The sequence below is a fragment of the Cryptomeria japonica genome, chromosome 2 (genome assembly GCF_030272615.1).
Source record: "Cryptomeria japonica chromosome 2, Sugi_1.0, whole genome shotgun sequence".
In the NCBI taxonomy this organism is placed as follows: domain Eukaryota; kingdom Viridiplantae; phylum Streptophyta; class Pinopsida; order Cupressales; family Cupressaceae; genus Cryptomeria; species Cryptomeria japonica.
Genome location: NC_081406.1, coordinates 618,666,621 through 618,688,170, shown reverse-complemented (window position 1 = coordinate 618,688,170; position 21,550 = coordinate 618,666,621). Strand labels below are relative to the sequence as shown.

The following is a 21,550-nucleotide window of genomic DNA, read 5'->3' as shown; positions in this document are numbered from 1 at the left end:
ATTATAGTTAAAAAAAAACTATAGCAGAGCACCCTATATGGCACTTTCGAGGATCACGCATTCTATAAACTAAGCATGAATAACTAAATTTGTTTTCATGTTTTCATATCGTTAATAAGAAAACCAAACTAAGCCATATCTGAAGAGGAGCCTCAAGGAACTATCCCTCATTTTTTACCTTTACGTTTCACCTTCAGCATATGCTTTGGTCGACATAAACACAACCCCAATGAGGGGAAAAGGCTATTTAGTAGCACGAATCACCTCCTTCTACAATTCACTCTAACTAGGCCGATCATGCCTATTTTTCATTAGGGTCTATAGAATTTCCACCTCCTCCTCCTCCTATCTGGATTTTGCCATCTCAGGGGACCATGGAACATAACCCTCAACAAGCCTATAATTCTTCCACCAATTGCCACCTGAGGTTGCTTTCTAGCCGAGCCACATTTACATAAATTCATTATTCCTCACAATACTTAGTTTCCTTTCTTTAAAGGATACCTCATCCTTTACAATGAGGATGGGCCTTTTAGAGATTTGCTCCCTAATTTATCTTGAATCCCTCAGGCCAGCCCTAACGAAATAATCCTCAGGGTATGGATCCTTTATCTTCACATCCATATTATCAACTACCAAATTCAAGTTGCACAAAATATCCTTTCGAAAAAGGGCACAACATATCATTGTAGCCTCAAATTTAGGCAGACCCATCACCAGAAGGACAGAAACAAACACCATAGGGATGTCCATGCTCACCCGATAACAATGTTCAATTTTAATGAATTCATCCCTCGGGACTTGCCTCGTGGCTCTATTAACCAGTTCATCCTCCAATTCTAGGATTTCTCTCTAACTTATAAAAACATAAGCTTAGAGTGATGTCGTCTCACAATGACGGAAATAATCTTGAGGCAATCATACACATTGTTTAACTCCTCTCACAACTTGCCCAAAATAAAATTCAATCCAACTTGATAAATCTATCCACAATCAATAATATTTTGACTTAAATGAGGAATGATTACCGTGCACACCTGTTTTGATGTGAGTTTCATATCAAACCTTGGCAATTTCATATCGTGACTATAACATGAGAATCATGTCTGACCTATGTGCTATCGAACGCTGAGTTGGCTTCCAAGTCATTCATGACTAAATTCTCTCCATACGCACCTCGATTGGCTAGTTTTTCAGCTAGTCCATTAGCCTCCCGATAAATATGATTGACTATGAAATCTTGAATCATATCCAAGATTCCAAGGGTACGATGAAGAAGGTCCCTAAGCTTCTAGCTCTAAATATCTCTAATTATAATTGCATTAATAATAATTTTTGAGTCCCCCTCTATTTCCACTTTTGAGATGCCAAGGTGCTTACTGTAGCGTTGTAAATTGTACGCACTTGCTAGGATGGTACAATTTCACACCTAGTTTAGCACCCGCCTTGGCGCATTTTACATTTTGCATTGCATTTCCCCTTTAGCACTTAATTAATCAAATTAATTAGGTCTAAGGTCCTATTTCATCATTTTCCACATCATAAAGTTGGGCCCTTTCGTTAAAGTGTGCCCTTTTCATTTTATTCCTCCAATACATCATTTAATCAAAAACCCTAATTAAGTCCTATTTTGAACTTGGGGGCTTGGTTTCGGGGGTCAAAACATCTTGAAGTCACCTGTAACTTTGGGATTCTCTCTAAAATCATCACATCTGACAGCCCTAAAAATTTGGTGAAAAGTTGTCAGGACCATGGCGCCCGGAGTGCACACGGTCCCAGACATTTTTCTCAAAATTTTGGGAGCACAATCCAATCATAAAATAAATCTTAACCCCAAGAAATTGGCTGGAGATTCAATCTCTAGGTCGGCTAAAAGTTGAAATTACGACCTAGGGTTTCATACATAAGAGCTCTGTTTCTTCATTTGAAAGGATCCGAATTTTGGTTTTCAGGAACCTCATATGCAGCGAAAGAGCAGATCTTTGAAGACTTCAACAACATTCAACATCCATCTATCAAGTATTTATCAATTTCATTCATCCATTTAGGGCTTGGAAGACATTGAAGAGCAATAGGAGATTACTGACTGAAGATTGGCTTGTACCCCTCCCTTGGGGTTGGGTATGATTTCATGTTGTTTTCATGTCTTTGCATAAGCTTCAATATATCACTTATTCATGCTTTAGATCACTTTGCATTTTGATTTAGAGCATTTACATTGTCATTTACAAGCAATTAGGGTTTACTTTCTAGGTTGCTCTAGTTTGCTTACTTGCATTTTAGGATCTTGCACACACACAAGGTCTGCACACACAATACTTTTACAATACAACTTGGCTATTCATGGAGATGGAAATCACCGAAGCGGGGGTTTGACTAAGGCAAAACCCTATATAGCCGCCCACCATACCCTTTTCAGATATAAGTGCAGGTTTCGGGACTCGGACGACGCCGCAGGTTGCAGATCCGGGAGAAGCAGACTGAGACCGACCTTCCCACCAAGTTGCAGAGCAAAAGACCAGGACAAGGGCGTGGGGCACCCTGGTCCTACCAAGACAGGGGCACTGGGTGGCCTGGTCCCTGGGACAGAGGCGCTGGGCGCCCTGGTCCTCCTGATAGACAGCAATTTTTGGCATTTCCGACAATTTTCCAGGTTGCAAAACAGCAATTTCAGGAGCAGTTTCCAGGACAGAATCAGGACAATGGCGCCCGCACCTCCGTCCCGAACATTTTCACTTAGATTTTGACTCTGGGTACGCATCTGCATTCTTGTTTTGTCCTTGTGTTTACAGCTTTTCATTGTTTAATCTCAATTCTGCAATCTTGTTATTAGTTCATACTTGCATTTTGGGGTTAGGACTTGAACTTGCATCATTTTATCTTTCAATTACAACAAAGGAATAGAAATCCTAATAGGTAGCCCATGGTTCTCTCTTTCATAAAAAGAAGTAGCCAATTGTGTGATACCTCTAGGCTCTTTTGTATTCCGTAATGTGTGTCAAAAGGTAGGATTAGGGCATGTTAACCTAGTCTCTCTTTTTCTCCTACACATTTTGGTGAACCCGACGTGATTCTATCATTGCTTCCTCTTGCATTGAATTTGTTAGATCTAGATCTAGATTTAGTTTGTTTTCATTTCATTTTCATTAAAAAGAAAAAGAAAAAAAAAATAAATAGAAAAAAAAAAGAAAAAACAAAAGAGTGTGTTTCTTTGTTTCTTTGCATTGTGTGTTTAAATTTTATGCAACTTTCATTTCAAAATGTCAGATTTTTATTTGCAAGATGTTCATGTTTATGATGATTATGTTGATTATGAGTTTAGCCAAGATGAATTAGATGAAGCTTTAGATGAGTTTTTGAACCCTAAAGATGCCAAACATTCATTTTACCAAAAACTCATAAACCTTGTTACTATGCCATTTAGGTGTGATGAGAAAGATAAGTCGAATGGTTCCTCTCAAGGGTACATTCCTATCAACTCTTCCACTGAATCTAGTAACATGGTTGTTTTCAATAATCCCCTCTATGAAGAGATGTCTCCTTTTGAATCAAAAGATAAACCTTTCGATAGCTATGATCATACTTTGTTGGATGATGCTCTTGATGACTTTGTGGCTTTATCGAAATCTTTAAACAAGAACAAGACTTCTAAATTGGTTAACATGATAAACCTGAATGAGCATAATAAACCTCTTTTTGAAGTCCAAGGTGCTTATCCTTCTCCCACCTTTCAAGTTCCTAAATCACCTCTCCTTACTGTCCAAGGAGGGTATGATCATGACTCCTTTCTTACTCCGAATAAACCTATCATCACTGTACAAGGAAGAAAACCTATAAGTCCTTATAGTTATGCCAAGCAATTAACTAGAGAGAGTTATCATGCAATTGCCCATACCTATCATACTAGAAATAATAGGCAGCCTAATCCTCCTCCTGTTATTCCGGTTTCTCTTCCTAATCCTCAACCAATTCTTCCACAAGCTCCATGTATCTCACAAGTTCTTAGTAAGGAATATGATCTCATAGAACAACTTAAAGCTACCCCTGCTAAGATATCCCTTTGGGATTTGATTCAAACTTCTTCCACTCATCACAGAATGTTACAAGATGGCTTGAAAGATTTGAATGTGCCTCCACCTAATACATCTAGTAATATAGCATCTTTGGTTAACTCTGTGATGAATCCTAAAGCTCAAATTTTGTTTACCCAAGATGAGTTGCCTACTAGTGAAATTCAACATCAATATGATCCCTTGATGATTGTGGTTATCATGAAAGACACTGCTATAAGACGAACACTAGTAGATAACGGCTCTAGCCTTAATGTGTGTAGCATTAATCTATTGCATAAGATGAATGTGGATACATCCCTCATTGAGCTTGACTCTCGTCCCATCCGAGGCTTTGGCAATGTGGCTAAGACTTCATTAGGTATTATCACCTTACCCCTCACAGTGGGACCTGTTACTTTGCCTAATCCTATCCATGTTATGTCGGGAAATCTAACATACAACTTGTTATTAGGGAGACCTTGGATTCACAGTATGCAAGCTGTCCCCTCTACTTTGCATAGACAAGTTAAATTTATTTATAACAATAAGACATATACCTTGATAGGTGATACTAATTTCCAAGCTTGTTTACAAACATCTACTTCCAAAGGGGGTTCTTCTAAGCCGTCCTCATCTAGTGATGACTCTTTAAACAAGATACCTATCGATGAATCCTCGCTCTCTGATGATCAAAATTCTTTGGATGAGTTTGGAGCTCCTGAAGAAGATTCTTCTCGACTTGAATCTACACATAAGAAGGATTTTGATCCTAAGAAGGTTCTCACAGAAGACGATTGGGGATCTCTTGATTTTAATCCCACCTTTGTAGGTGAATATAAGGTTCCTTCTAGAGAACTTAAAGTTGAAAAGAAGGAAGAAGCTAAAAATCAGTCAATCCTACCTGAACCTATGAGCAATAATTTCATGGCCGCTTCTCAAACTTCTTCTCCTCACACCTCTAATTCTGAAGAGTTTGATTCTTTGTCTTATGAAAAACCACCTTCTCTTTCTGAAATGGCTGATCGTTATGGTCGTGGTTTTCATATTTTAGCTAAGCATGGGTATCATGGAAATGGTTGTGGCGCTCACGAACAAGGAATAAAGGTTCCTCTAGAGAATAATCTTTATGATATGATCTTTGGACTTGGTTATAATCCCTACAAGTGCACTAAAGCTTCTAAGAGACCATGTATTAGTGTTAATGCTATTTCTACATCTCTATCAATGCAACACCCTGAGTATATTGATAGGGATCCTTCGTGTGCCTGTGCTTTGGATGTCTTTCCTACCGATGATGCTTTAGCTGAGTTTTTAGGAGCATATGATACTCTTCCTCATTATCATCACAATAGGGGACTCCCTTATTGTTTGAACACTGAAGCTTATTTTGGAAAAGAGATTGATAATGATGAGATTGTGAAAGAATTCCCTCAGTTAAAGGATACTCCTCAACAAGGTAATCTTCTCATAAGTGACACCACTGATGTTAAGATGGATCCTTGCAATAAAGAAAAAGTTATTAAAATTGGAAAGTGCTTGGATGAAGAAGAACAAAAACAATATATAGATTTATTGCATGAATTCCCCGAGATCTTTGCTTGGACATACTCTGACATGCCTGGTATAGATCCTAAGATTGTCACTCATAATATTGTCTTAGTTCTTGATGCTAAGCCCCTAAAACAAAAGATTCAAAAAATGAATCCTAAGGTGGCTCTGCTTGTTAAGGCTAAGATTGAAAAATTATTGGAGGCAGGATTTATCCGCCCTATTGATTATTCCCCGTGGATTTCAAATATTGTCGCTGTGGCTAAACCGGATAATAAAATAAGAATGTGTACCAATTTTCGAGATTCAAATAAGGCTTCTTTAAAAGATGATTTCCCTCTCCCAAACATTGACATGATAGTTGATTCTATGGCAGGACATGCCTTGTTATCCTTCATGGATGGTTTTTTAGGATACAATCAAATTTTCGTTAATCCTCAAGATCAATTCAAAACCGCTTTCACCACTCCTTGGGGTACGTTTGTTGGATAATGATGCCTTTTGGACTTAAAAATGCCGGTGCAACTTATCAACGAGCGATGACCCTTATCTTTCATGATTATATGCATAAGATTTTAGAAGCATATGTTGATGATATTTTAGCCAAATCCATTCTTCGCATAGATCATATTAAAATCCTTTGTCAAATCTTTGAAAGAATTCGTAAATATCACATGCGCTTGAATCCCTGAAAATGTGTTTTTGGTGTGGATAGTGGAAAACTATTAGGATTCATAGTTTCACATCGTGGGATTGAGGTGGACACTAAGAAAATAGATGCTATTGTCAACATGCCACCTCCTAGAAATGTGTCTCAACTTAAAAGCTTACAAGGAAAGATTCAAGCTATTCGTAGGTTCGTGTCTCAACTTGCGGATCGTACCTTTCCTTTTACTCAACTTCTCAAAAAGAATATCACTTTTCAATGGAACGAAGATTGTCAGCAAGCATTCGAAGATTTAAAAGTATATTTGGCTAGTCCACCTATCCTTCAACCTGCCGAACCTTCTAAACCCTTTCTTCTTTATACGGCTGCTTCCTCTCATGCTCTCGCAGCATTGTTGGCACAACATGATAAAGATGCTAAGGAATGTTTGGTTTATTACATAAGTCTTACCTTACTCGATTATGAGACCCGATATTCTGCGATAGAAAGACAATGCTTGGCCTTGGTGTTTGCGACTCAGAAATTGAGACATTATCTTTTAAATTCAGAAGTCCACGTCATGGTAAATTTTGATCCTTTGAAGCATCTTTTCTCTAAAACTGATTTATCAGGACGCCTAGCTAAGTGGGTTATGATGTTAATTGAATTTGACCTTAAATTTGTTTCACAAAGAGCAATCAAAGGGCAAGCGTTGACCGATCACTTAGTTGAGGACCCTTCACCTTTCTCCTTCCCTAATCCTGAGTCTTTTCCCGATAACTTCATTGTTTCTATAGAGAAAGATGAAACTTGGGAGTTATTGTTTGATGGCTCTAAGTGTCGCACGGGATCGGGGGTAGGTGTTGTTCTGATTTCTCCTACAAAGAAATCCATTCCCTTATCTTATCGTCTCAATTTCCTATGTACCAATAACATTGCTGAGTATGAGGCCCTTATAGCAGGAATAAAAGCGGCCTTGGCTTTGAATATAAAACACATACATATTTATGGAGATTCTCAATTGATTATAAGACAAGTAACAGGACTATATCAAGCAAAACAAGACAAATTATCACAATATAAAGACCTTGCTATCTCTTTGTTACAAAAATTTGATTCCTATACCATGGAACCTGTTCCTCGAAAGGATAATCGACATGCGGATACAATGGCATGTGTGGCTTCTCTTGTATCTTTAGAGGACCCTGTGGTTGATCTTAAATTTGTTATTCATAACCTCATTTCTCCAGCTATTGTAGATGATTCTAGCTTGGTGACGTGTTGTGACTTTATAGACTCAGATGAATGGTATTCGCATATCATAAGATATTTGACCAATGGTACCTTTCCTGATTCCACCAATAGGAACACCAGGGCTAGAATTCGCAAGCTGTCCACTAGATATATCATTCTTTCTAATGTTCTTTACCGAAGGGGTTATAATGGTCTTCTCCTTCGTTGTCTTAACAAATCGGAAATCCCTGTTGCTCTTGAAGAGGCACATTCAGGTGCCTGTGGGGGGCATTTTGGAGGCAAATCCTTAGTTCAAAGATTGCTTCGTATGGGATACTATTGGCAAACTATGCAGAAGGATTCTTTTTCATTTGTTAAGAAATGTCATCAATGTCAACAACACAATAATATGATTCATGCTCCTACCCAAGAACTTCGTTCTCAAGTAGCTTCTTGGCCTTTCTCCGCATGGGGTTTGGATCTCATCGGTAAAATCTCTCCTCCTTCATCTCAAGGACACACCTTCATTATAACCACAATAGATTATTTTACAAAGTAGGTAGAAGCTATTCCCCTTCGTTCTACTACTGCTGAAGTGATTTGTCAATTTCTTCTAGAAAACATTATTTCTCGATTCGGGATACCTTCCACTATAATCTCAGATAATGGGACATCATTTAAGAACAAGGACGTGAAGAAATTCCTTGAGAAATATCATATTAAACATCGATTTTCTACACCATACTATCCTCAATCAAATGGTCAAGCCGAATCATCCAATAAGATAATTGAACAAATTCTTCGCAAAACCGTGAATAAGCATGGTAAGGATTGGAGTAATCAGCTAATCTATGCTCTTTGGGCCTACTGAACGAGTGTACGAATTGCTACAGGAACTACCCCTTATAATCTTGTTTATGGTGCTGACGCTATTATGCCTTTAGAGTTAGAGATTCCATCACTTAGGGTTTCTCTCAAAGGTATAGTAGATGATGACTCTTATAGAGAACAACGACTTCAACAGCTTGAGATGCTTGATGAACAACATATAAACGCTCTTGAGCATATTCAAGCATATCACAAAACTCTACAATGAAGCTATAATGATAAGGTTATTCAACGTTCCTTCTCAATAGGTGACTTAGTTCTCTATGAGAATCAGCGCAATGTGAATGCCTTACCTGCAGAAAAGGGAAAATTTAGTCCTAATTGGCTTGGACCGTATATCATTATTGAAGATTATGGATCCGGTGCTTACAAAATAGCGGATGTAGATGGTATGCCTCTTAAAGAACCTATCAATGCTATGCACTTGCATAGATACTATGCTTAATTCCTCATTCCTTATCTTTCATTTCATCTAGCTTCTTTTCAGTTCTTCAAAATTGGGTAATATGTTAGCATATCTTGGTTAGAGCAAATAGAATTAAATGATATGGTGTTTAATCTATATTGCTTCGTTCTTGACAAGTGTGTTTCTTTACTTTATAGTTTGTCTTGAATTCATTTATGTAAATTGTAAAAGATTTACATTTCCATTATGCTAGCATATTACACAATGTCTTTATGTGTTAAGTGGGATCGTATCATGTTGTGTTTAAGATTAAAATTAAATCACATTAGTTATATGATTCTTAGACTTAATGCATATTTCTTCCCTATCATCAATGTAGTACTTGATTAAATATTTTAATTAAGTCACACATGTATCAATTTAATCATGGAGCATTGAGAAATCAATCACATGGAAATTAAATTCAAAACATACATGTACATCTACCAAATGTATTAACTTTAATCAAAATACACATTATTTTAGGCATTAAAGATAACACATTTGAGACAAAGAGAAGCATGTATATATATATGTGGATCATGTTTTCATATACAAAAGTAGGTCACTATACATCCAAAATGTGACCTATCCTACATCATGAGATCATCTCCTATCCCTAGGGCTAGTGGCTGGAGAGTGACGACTAGACGCTCCCTCCTGATCTGGCCGTGAAGGTGGACCCATAGGTTTATAGCATGATATAGACCGCGAATGACTCCGAGAGGAACTCCTACGATCCCTATCCATAAGGATCGCATGATAGGAGGTAGCCTCGGCCTGAGCTGCTGCTAGATCTCGCTGTGCCCGCTGAAGGTTCTCTGATAGAACTCTCTCTCTCTCCCTCCATATGTCCACCTATACTCGAAATGGGGAAAACAAGTCCTCATGCCGACCTGCGTTCCCCTGAGGTCTATAAGCAATCTGTGAGGAACTAGGGATCTGTGCCATTGTGGAAATATCTGTCACTACTTGTTGAATCAAGGAATGCCACTCCTGCACATTAGCTGTAGCAGTAGAACAGATTTTGTATTAGTACCATTCTATGTCATCAAAACATTAATCAATCAATATAAACCTACTATACCTGGATCTCCCTCACGCTAGTAGGGATCATGATATGGTAGCATCTGTGACTGGGAACTACTAGGCTCCCCACGCTCAAATAATCTGTGCACGATGGGTGTAGGCTGGCCTGTACTAGAAATAGGTCTCCGTATCGCCTCATGTTCCCCCTTTTGGGGAATAAGAGGAGGATCCAAGGCTATGGTATCATCTCCTGAATGGTGGGGAGCTGCATCTAACTCCTCCTCATCATCTCTATCCTCCTCCTCCTCATCATCCTCATCCTCGTCTGCATCCTCACCTGCATCCTCGTTCTCCTCATCTCTATCTGTGTCATCCTCCTCTCCCTCCTCCTCCTCGGCACTAGGCTGATCTCCTATGGGTGGATCAGGACCTCCTACCTCCTCATGACCCTCTCCCTCCTCTGGCTCCTCTGATTTGGATCCCTGATCCTCATCTCGGTCTCCATGTCTCCATGGGCCTGTATGGCCTATCGGGTAATCTGGTGGAAAGATAGGCCCTGGGTATGATCTCACAAACCATGAGAGATACCTACGCTGTGCTCCAGGCTCTGCAGAGTAATCAGTCACCACATCCTGATCGGATCCCTCTATATCTGTAGTCTCGATGTCATCTATCATCGGTCTCGCTACTGCTCTAGGTCTGGGAAGGACTCGTGAGTGTCAAGTATAGATGGGTACATCGGCTGGAACACACTGCTCTAGCCCAAACTGCCTCCATACTCGGTCAAAGTAGAATGGGACTATGATATGTGAGTATCGTCCCCGTAGTAGGCGGTTCCTCTATAAGCATGCTAACTACCTCTCCATCCCATCCCATCTGTGCATCCGCAAATATGGTCTCCATACTGTCACCTCGGCTATCAATCTATCAAGTATCACTCTCCAATATAACAAATCCCCAAATCTCCACTCGCTGGTAAGTGGATAGGCAAACACCCTAGGTTGCTCGCTAGCCGTACTCATCGGATAGCCGATAGGCCTGGTGCATGTAAAGTGCTCAAATATCCACACCTGCAGAAGTGTGCATGTCATCAAGCTACAACCCTGTCCAAAAACATACTCCTCGAGGTCGTGATAGAGATGTGCAAGCATACTCCGACCCCAAGCATATACTCTCCTATGTCTCTCCATAGCTCTGATGCACCATGTGAGACCCCCATGCATGTGCGTACCTCGCCCGTTAGGGCAGACAGCTAGTGCAATGATGGCAATCATAAGATGTCTCACAAGGGGCACCTCTCCTATAGGATGTAAGAGCCAGCTGATCATGATGCGACCTCTCATCTCACTCGGCATGACTCTCCCTATACAGTATACCTGCTCCCTCTGATGGTCCTTCACTGACCGATCAGTCGCATATGTCACAGTGGCTCCTCTGATAGGAAGACGAAGTATGCGGTAGACATCCTCAAGTGTAACCGTCATCTCTCCTACTGGGAGATGGAATGTACATGTGTCAGGATCCCATCGCTCCATAAGTGCCATCAGCATCACAGGATGGAATCGAATGGCCGGCATAAGGATCGCATACCATAAACCCACGATCGACAATGTGTCTCTCTATGCTTGAGTCAGCTGGGGAATCTGATCTCACAAACTATGAAGAATCTGCCCCGCCGTATGCTCTCTCATGTATGGGAGACCCTGCAACACAAAAACATAAGTATAATCAGTACTCAATCATCAAAATCATTCACGCAAATTGTTGAACATCGTATGCTAACCCTGACATCCCTCGCCAAGTCCTGATTGGGACCATGGTGCCCTGAGAGGACCATGGCACCCTGTTAGGGACCATGGCACCCTGTTAGGGACCATGGTGCCCTGAGGGGACCATGGTGCCCCACAGGGACCATGGTGCCTTGAAGGGACCATGGTGCCCCACAGGGACCATGGCGCCCTGGGTGGGACCCAGGGTCAAGTTACAGGGCCCGCAAACGATCACAGAAAGTCAAAGATAATAGAAATGCAGAAAGTCAAAGTCAAAGTTTGGTCAACTCACCTCGTCCAGTGACTCATCATCGATCACGGCCTGTCACATGATCTCAATCCTCGTGGGACGCTCCGGTCATCGTGAAGGCATGATGATGGCTATGTGGACTTCGCTGCAATGAACAGTGCTCAGAAATCAACAAAGTGACAAATGCAAATGTCACTTTCAAGGTATATATTTTCATTCCTTTATGTTCAAAACCCTAATTTTCTTCTATTACTCATTTCATCATAACTTGAGTTTGGGAGATGTGATTTTTGAACCGTTTGTTGCGTAGGAATCATATTTTCACTCCCTTACTCTCGAGATGTTCCAAAAAGTGCTTTGATGAAGCCTCTTCAGTGAACATCCCTCATCAATAATCGCTCACACAATTTGTCGTAAGTAAACATGCTATCCTGTTTCACCTCCCTAATAAGCAAGCCGAAACAGGGGGGGCATATAGCTACTCACAAATTTCATCACTTTCCTTAGTAAGCATTAGGTGATTTTGTGATCTAATGTGTGTTTTGTACGGTGCGGTTCCTAACTGTGTACTACAGATACCGCTAGGAGCTTCGTCCGACAACTTATGGATATATCCTTTTTCAAATGATGTTTACTTTCCTGTACTTTAGCTTGCATATGCACATAGTAGTCATATGATCGCTAAAGTGGGGGCTAAATGTAGCATTGTAAATTGTACGCACTTGCTAGGATGGTACAATTTCACACCTAGTTTAGCACCCACCTTGGCACATTTTACATTTTGCATTGCATTTCCCCTTTAGCACTTAATTAATCAAATTAATTAGGTCTAAGGTCCTATTTCATCATTTTCCACATCATAAAGTTGGGCCCTTTCGTTAAAGCATGCCCTTTTCATTTTATTCCTCCAATACATCATTTAATCAAAAACCCTAATTAAGTCCTATTTTGAACTTGGGGGCTTGGTTTCGGGGGTCAAAACATCTTGAAGTCACCTGTAACTTTGGGATTCTCTCTAAAACCATCACATCTGACAGCCCTAAAAATTTGGTGAAAAGTTGTCCGGACCATGGCGCCCGGAGTGCACACGGTCCCAGACATTTTTCTCAAAATTTTGGGAGCACAATCCAATCATAAAATAAATCTTAACCCCAAGAAATTGGCTGGAGATTCAATCTCTAGGTTGGCTAAAAGTTGAAATTACGACCTAGGGTTTCATACATAAGAGCTCTGTTTCTTCATTTGAAAGGATCCAAATTTTGGTTTTCAGGAACCTCATATGCAGCGAAAGAGCAGATCTTTGAAGACTTCAACAACATTCAACATCCATCTATCAATTATTTATCAATTTCATTCATCCATTTAGGGCTTGGAAGACATTGAAGAGCAATAGGAGATTACTGACTGAAGATTGGCTTGTACCCCTCCCTTGGGGTTGGGTATGATTTCATGTTCTTTTCATGTCTTTGCATAAGCTTCAATATATCACTTATTCATGCTTCAGATCACTTTGCATTTTGATTTAGAGCATTTACATTGTCATTTACAAGCAATTAGGGTTTACTTTCTAGGTTGCTCTAGTTTGCTTACTTGCATTTTAGGATCTTGCACACACACAAGGTTTGCACACACAATACTTTTACAATACAACTTGGCTATTCATGGAGATGGAAATCACCGAAGCGGGGGTTTGACTAAGGCAAAACCCTATATAGCCGCCCACCATACCCTTTTCAGATATAAGTGCAGGTTTCGGGACTCGGACGACGCCGCAGGTTGCAGATCCGGGAGAAGCAGACTGAGACCGACCTTCTCACCAAGTTGCAGAGCAAAAGACCAGGACAAGGGCGTGGGGCACCTTGGTCCTACCAAGACAGGGGCACTGGGTGCCCTGGTCCCTGGGACAGAGGCGCTGGGCACCCTGGTCCTCCTGATAGACAGCAATTTTTGGCATTTCCGACAGTTTTCCAGGTTGCAAAACAACAGTTTCAGGAGCAGTTTCCAGGACAGAATCAGGACAATGGCGCCCGCACCTCCGTCCTGAACATTTTCACTTAGATTTTGACTCTGGGTACGCATCTGCATTCTTGTTTTGTCCTTGTTTTTACAGCTTTTCATTGTTTAATCTCAATTCTGCAATCTTGTTATTAGTTCATACTTGCATTTTGGGGTTAGGACTTGAACTTGCATCATTTTATCTTTCAATTACAACAAAGGAATAGAAATCCTAATAGGTAGCCCGTGGCTCTCTCTTTCACAAAAAGAAGTAGCCAATTGTGTGATACCTCTAGGCTCTTTCGTATTCCGTAATGTGTGTCAAAAGGTAGGATTAGGGCATGTTAACCTAGTCTCGCTTTTTCCCCTACACACTTACATAGTAAAAGACCTTCAATTAGGCCATGGAACTCAACAAAGTTGCTAGTGGCCTTCCGCAAGCAAACAATTTTGTATGCAATGATTTTCTTTTCCCATAATTGAATGATGCACCCAACACCTAACAACAACATGCTCAGGCTCAGTTCAAACATAGAGTCTTATTTTACCATGTGTTTCATCATTATTTGTTCCAAAGAAGGGGGGAATACTTATACCTTTCCGATTATTTCTCAGTAGATTATCCTAGTGCACAAATTTGGAATCTTTTCTAACATGCTTCAAGTTTCTACTATTCACAACTTTAACTATGGCAACCTCGATTTTGACGAGGACTTTATTTGCTTCTAACTCTTTATCTTTAAAAATTTTGTTGTTTCTCTCTTTCCACAACTCCAAAATCAAGATAGATGGGCTGCAAGTCTATAGATTGGTAAACAAACTCGATTTTTTCATGATTGGCCACCCTTTGAACCATTGAATAATGCTCAAGGACAGTGTTGTTGACCATCCTAGCTTGTTGATTAGCCATTTCTAGCAACGCTCCAGGCAAATGAGCATGTTAGAAGCAAATGATTTGGTTTTTCTTCTACCCTTTTACACAAGACACACCTAGATGGGACTAAAAACATCAATTTTCTTGAAATAATCTGAAGTTCAAATCCTACCTTGGATGGCTTCCAAGGGAAAGGATCCTACTTTTGGTGGGCATAGTTTGTCCCAACAAATAATGATGGATAAATTATCCCTAATCTGCTAAGAATCATTGTAAACCACATGGAATCCATCCTTGGAATACTGTTGGCCATATTTTTATTTAGCCCATATGAACTTATCATAGCCTTTCTGAAAGATCAGAGTCTTAGATTATAGAATATAATTCAGTCCATCCTAGTCAACTTGACTCATGTGAGGTGGGAAATCCTTCCATCTCCAACCCCAAGGCGAGTGATGAGAATCCAAATCTACATAGAAGTGAAGAGTTGTGCCCCAATTCTAGATGAAGAAATCATTGAATGAACTGGCGTCCATCAATTTATTAATTGACGGGATACCTTCCCATGAATCTTCTCATAAAAGAGAAGACTTGCCATAAAAAAATCCCATGAAATATGATGCAAGAGCACCTTCCTACTATTCAGGATGAAGTTCCATATTCTAGATCCTTTCAGAGGGTTTGGTACTCTTAAAATCTTTTTTCTATTAGCAGAGTTTAAATACTTCACTTGAATGACTCTTACCCTTTTGAGATTTGGTGGGGAATAGATTTTCCAAGCAAGTTTTGCTCCCAGAGCGTGATATTACTAGATCAAGTTTCCGATGTCTGTACCCCCACCCTACCTAGAGATCTGCATAATTTCTCCCAAGATATTAGAGAAAGTTTCTTCTTTTTTGAGATTCCTTGCCAGTAGAATTTTCTCATAGTTTGGACTAATTTTTTGTTGGTCCCAATTGGGAGATCAAGACAAGATAACATGTATATTGGCATGGCTGATAAGATTTCATTGAGCATCACTAATCTCCTTGCCCAAGATAGCCATTTATCTTCCCATGAGGTTGACCTTCTTTCCATCTTTTCATTGAGTGGTTCCCACAATTTAGCATTTCGAATGCCTCCATCTAAAGGAATTCCTAGGTATGAGCATGGAAGCTTTCCACTCTTGAACCTCATTTGATTGGCTATCTCAAGTTCCTTTCTTGGGTCCATATTAAAAAATGATATCTTAGATTTCTCATTGCTCACCTCTTTGCCTAAGGATTTCTCATACTAGTTAAGAATCAGCTTGAATTCTCGAGCCTCCTTTTTGCTGCTGAAACCCATCAACAAGGTGTCATCTGCAAGTTGCTGACGAGTGCATGGTTCCACCCCACTAGAAATTTGAATGCCTACAATCTTTCCTAGTCTTTTTTATTCAAAGAATCCCCTTCCTAAGGCCTCTCAGTCCTCTATAAGTTTCAAAGAATCCTTTTAGTGAGCCATTTACTAACATATTGAGGCGAGGAGTAGATCCGCATGATAAGATTCAATCTATCCATCTTTTACTAAAGCTAAAAGCCTCCATGCATTTGCACAAGAAGCACTAGTCAACTTTATTATAATCTTTTTTGATATCAACCTGGATAATAATTCTTGGCCTATTTTGACTTTGGATTGAATTAATGACCTCATGGGCTAGAATTATGCCATCTAGAATTGATCTACCTAGGAAAAAACCAATTTGTTCATCTGAGATAATGCTTGGAAGAACCTTTTTTAGTCTGTTAGCCATGACTCTAGCTAGCCATTTATATAGCATATTGCGCAGAGAAATGGGTTTGAATTCTTCCCACCTTAAGGAATTCTCTTTCTTTGGAATAAGAGCTAAATAGGTATTGTTGATTTCCATTAGGAATCTCCCAGCTTTTTGTGCATCTATTAAGGCTTCCACCACATCATCACCTATGATATTCAAATATTTGTAATAGGAACTAGCTAGAAAGCCATCTAGTCTTGGTGTCTTATCCATCTAAAACTGAGATAGGGCTACTTCTACCTCAAACCTAGATACTCTTTCATTGAGCATCCAATTTTTCTCATCAGATATCAGTTTCGAGATGAATTGAATGCATCTTCTCTTACTAGCTTTGTACCCTCCAAATTATTTTAGAATGGTTCTAAAGTAGTCAACTACACTTTTCACAATCAAGGTCAGGTCATCTAGAATCGATCCATCTTCTTTGTAGATTCTTGTAATCTTGTTCATTGCTCTTGTTTTCTTGAAAGAGTTATGGAAGAGTTTTGAATTTTTGTCTCCATCCTCTAGCCAGGATTCCCTAGACTTTTGCTTCTTGGCTAAGATGTCTTCATATTCTTGCAAGAGATTTTTCTTGAGGATGAAACTCTCTTGATCCATCCCTATTCTAAGAACTTGTTCATTCAAACCTAACATCTTGTTTTCTATCCCTATCTTTTTTGAGAAGATATCTTTAAATTACTCCCTATTCCATTTTCTAAGTTTTCTTTTGTTGGCTTTGAGATTAGACACTAAACAAAAAAAATTGAACCTGAAAACTAATCCTTCCTCCACCATTGCTAAAGATTTTTAAAGAAATATTTGTGCTTTAACCACATAAACACAAATTTGAAAGGAGACCAGAGAGGTTTTTTGTTTCCTATTATTTCTAGCAATATTGAGTAGTGATTTGACCCTGACCAAGGTTGAACAAAAGCTTTAAGGTCAAAAGAGAGAGTGGATAAGTCTCCCTTAATAAAGAACCTGTCCAATTTCTTAGCAATCTGACTAAAGCCTAGTCTCCTATTATTCCAGGTGAACTCTCCTTTGCCCATCTCAATTTCAAGTAGATTGTTCCTATAGACACAATCATTGAAATCTACCTAGGATCGACCCATCAATTGAGAACCACCCCTTTTTTTCAAGATGTGAAAAATAGTATTGAAGTCACCTCCTAGAATGATGTGGTTGCTTAGAAATTTGACAAGAAACCCTTCAATTTTGTGAGATTATGCTTGAAGCAACCAAGATCAAAGAGACCAATAGATAGGAAAATGACAAGAGAGATAAAATATGACAAGAATAAACTCTATTCCTATCAAGATGTAAAAGAGATCAATTGAATCATCATTATAATTACATACAATGTAGATGAGCCTGCTTCTAAAGGCAATGCTAAAAGACAAGAGAGCACATAATTATGACATGTGGCTCAATAAGGTGCAAGGGTAGGTAGAGATAGATAGGAGAAATAGTAAAATATTCCACATGAGGTGGATCACCCACCGAAGGTGGAATGTAACAAGAAGATCACACCATGAAAGTGCAATTACACCAAGATGAATAAATAATTACACCAACACCCTCCCTTAAGTGCAACTTAGAGGAATGCACTTAAGTCTACAATGTAACTAAGCAATGCAAGATGGGTCCTAGCTACAAGGCCATATTAGGTACCCATGTACAAATGAAAATCCAATCTCCCATAAAGCAAGGAAAGAGAGAAAAACCCAATGGGAAAAAAAATTCTCCTAAAAGAGAGATGAAAACTATACAAAGAACTCTCAAAGAAGCATGGGAAGGAGCAAACCCCATGTGAGGAAAATGTCCCCCCCATATGAGAGAAGAAGAAGAAGACAAGGAAGAGAGACTAAGTATCCCTCCCTCAATTTAGAATCTCTGCCAATGGTAGAAGCTCGAGAATGAATTAAGAAACTACTCCACGATCATCGAACAATGTTCCTCCCGTTTGGAAGAAAAAAAACCAAAGATGTATCCATGAAGTCTCCCCAACCATGAAGGGAAGATGTAGGAAAAAAACTGATGATGAATGAAGTCTCTGAAAACTGCTCAAATGTCCCCATGTTGATGCTGAAAGTTACCCCCTCCAAAGGTGGTGTACTGATCCACACTGCTGAAAAAGGCACTCCAATATCTAGTGGAGATGAATGCAAACCAATATCCAAAGACTCACATGTCTTCTCTAAAGATAAAGAGACCCCCTCCAACTACTGTACATAAGAATCCACAATCATGTCAACCTAAAAAAATTGATCAGGTAGAGAATGAACAAGAGGGTCGGAGTTTTCCCTTGCAACAATCGAAGAAGGATCATCTTCATCAAAGAGGAGATTAATATCATCAATGATGTCTCCCAAATATACAATATCTATCAAGTAGTAATCCCAAGAAACTGAAGTTGGAAGACAAGGAATATCCTGATGCACTGACTCACAAGAAGGAAAAATTATCTACTATCTACATCATCATGTGCAATAGGGATGTTTGGGATACAGGTGGAGGTTATGTTTTTTTGGAGTCCTTTCTCCCCTTAGGTTGTGTTTTTTCCTTTGGGAATGATCTAGTGTGGATGGGGGACTCTGTTTGGGAGGTCCCTGCATCATTTTGGGGTGGTTTTTCTAAGTTTTCTCTTGTAGATTGTGAGTTCTTTTATGGATCTATTCAATTCAAGAGATTCTCTAGTGTTTCATAGGTTGTCTTCTTTCCATTTCTCTCATTTTGTCTTATTGAGGTGGACCACTCTTCTATAGAGGGGAAGAGTTGTGGTCAGAGTTTGGTGGGATGACTCATGTTGGGGGTATCAGATACCTTTCTTTTCGAGGTTGGATGTGCTCTTGTGATTGGCATATAGTCTTTCTGGTGTTGGCCTCTTTTTATGTTCAAAGTTTTGGAAGCCTTTTCAAAACTATTCCTTCCAGCTAAGCATCATGTGATTATTTGATGGTTTCTAGTCTATGTTTTTGGGTTATTTGGTGGTTCCCTTTCCTTTAGAGGTGGAGAGGTGTTGTGCTGGAAGATAGACTCTCATCACATGCTGGGAAGTGACAGTGCATCCACTTTAAAACCCATTTTGAAGGTTCGGGATGGCTTTCAAAATCTTCCTTTTATTTTTTTAATGCTCGGCTCAGGTTGTGGGAGCCTTTTGAAACCCACAGGTGGGTTGGATGCTAGTATTTTTCAAGGGCCCAACCTGCCCACTTGCTGTTTTGGTTTTTGGTTTTGGGGGCCAGTTCAAAACCTAGACTAATGGTTAGGGGAGCCTTTCAAAATGCTTTGACTCCAGATTGTGAATGTATGGCTACCTACTATAGTCTGGTGTCTTTGAAGGTTATGGGTTCCTGGAACACCCATGGTGTCATTCAAAGGTTAAGGGAGCCTTGGTGAAATCCTTGTGCATATATTAGAGGCTAGTCTTTTTAGTCTCGATTGTGGTTGGGCTGCTGGTATTTGATGTTTATTCCTCTAGGAAGTGTTTTATTGTTGGTTCCAAGATCCAGATTTTTGTAAAATCTGAGGGTTTCGAGTCCCTTCAAAACCTATTGTATGGGGTTTCGGGTCCCCTCAAACCCTATTTATCCTTAATAAAAAACAACAAGAGATCTACTAGTATCAGACAAAACCATAAAAGGAGCGCCTTGGAACACCCTAACCCTCTCAATCATGAGTAGGGGAAAACTCAATTTTTCCATAAATAGAGCCAGGAAGGAAGCCTACTACACATATAGTAGAGGTTTCTTCACGTTGAGCAAATACTGAAATAACTGTTATGAATCAAAAAATTCAAAAATAAACCAAAAAAAAATTGAGATAGTCATAGCTATCATAGTAAAAACCAAAAGGAGTCTAAAAGATTACCAAACAAACAAACATGTTCAAAACCACATGACTCCAACAAATTACTGTAATCCAAATCTTTTTAAAGAAGATTTGAAAACTAAGATATTTTCTCAAGAGAAAGAGATTTCCAATCTCAAATCTTCTATGTATTGAGAGCCAAAGATGTCCACTTAGCAAGCAAATCAGTATCAGTATTCTTTTCTCTAGAAATATGAACAAAAGAAATAAATTTTGAATAATAAAAGACACAAGATTTACAAAATTTATAATTGAAAAGAGAAACTAAATTCATAAAATTCATCTCATAATCAACATGCTACGAATTAAACCACGAGCTTTTTACTTCCCAACAAAAAAAGCACGAGCTTCCATTTGATTATTAGTCCAAACACCATAGCTACGGAGAGGAAGAACTGCAAAAGTTGTCTGTATATTTGATGGAGTGGTTTCAATAATTAATTAATTACAACTGAAATAATACTAGTGAGATGATGTACATCGATAGCATCCAAAATCTTTCACAGATTGTATGTTGAAGGCTTAAAAAGGAATTGTGGAAATAGCTATAAGTGACGGGAGTTGAGAAGCATTTTTCCTCTAATCTAACCGTGAGAACAAAAAATCGAATCCCATGGACAAGCACAAGATCCAAGTTAATAACCAGCAGACACCGGCGAGGTCAAGAAAGCGGGTGCGCCTTACTGATGCACAAATTCAAGAAATGGAGGAGTAAGCCTTAATTAACTCTTTTTCTGCAATTCTTTATATGGAATGATATCTGTACTGGCTTGGCTACTAATGTTGTTTTGCCCTTGAACGTACAGCTTGTTCAGGGTGTGCCCGCGCCCAAAAAAGAGGCAGAAGCTGGACCCCACAGGGTGTAATATTGGGTATTGCACCCCACAGGGTGCAATATTGGTTCCAAAATAGGCTTGCCCAGATGAAGGTTAGATCTTGTTTCTATTTATTTCAGTTTATTTCCAATGGCTGAATTTAAAGGTCCATAATGATTAAGCCTCATTATTTTAGTTGAGTCGCAGGCTGCACGAATGACCAACCTTCATGCAGAGAACGAAATTCTGAGAAGTGAAAACCGAAGTCTTAAAGATGCGATTGAGAATTTTCAAGCTAACACGCGAAGGACCTGTTTTGTCTCGAGAATTTCCCCTGAATGAATATGTGCAGC

General features: G+C 39.4%; 1 protein-coding gene across 1 annotated transcript in view; it reads left to right on the top strand.

Annotated features, from left to right (window-relative positions):
- Window positions 1–21,248, top strand: part of LOC131078714 (homeobox-leucine zipper protein HDG5-like) — a 33,414-nt gene extending 12,166 nt beyond the window's left edge. Inside the window, exon 7 of the mRNA XM_059215650.1 lies at window positions 21,189–21,248. Coding sequence (XP_059071633.1) covers window positions 21,189–21,248 — 60 coding nt within the window. The remainder of the gene's footprint in view (window positions 1–21,188) is intronic.
- Window positions 21,249–21,550: the final 302 nt, after the last annotated feature.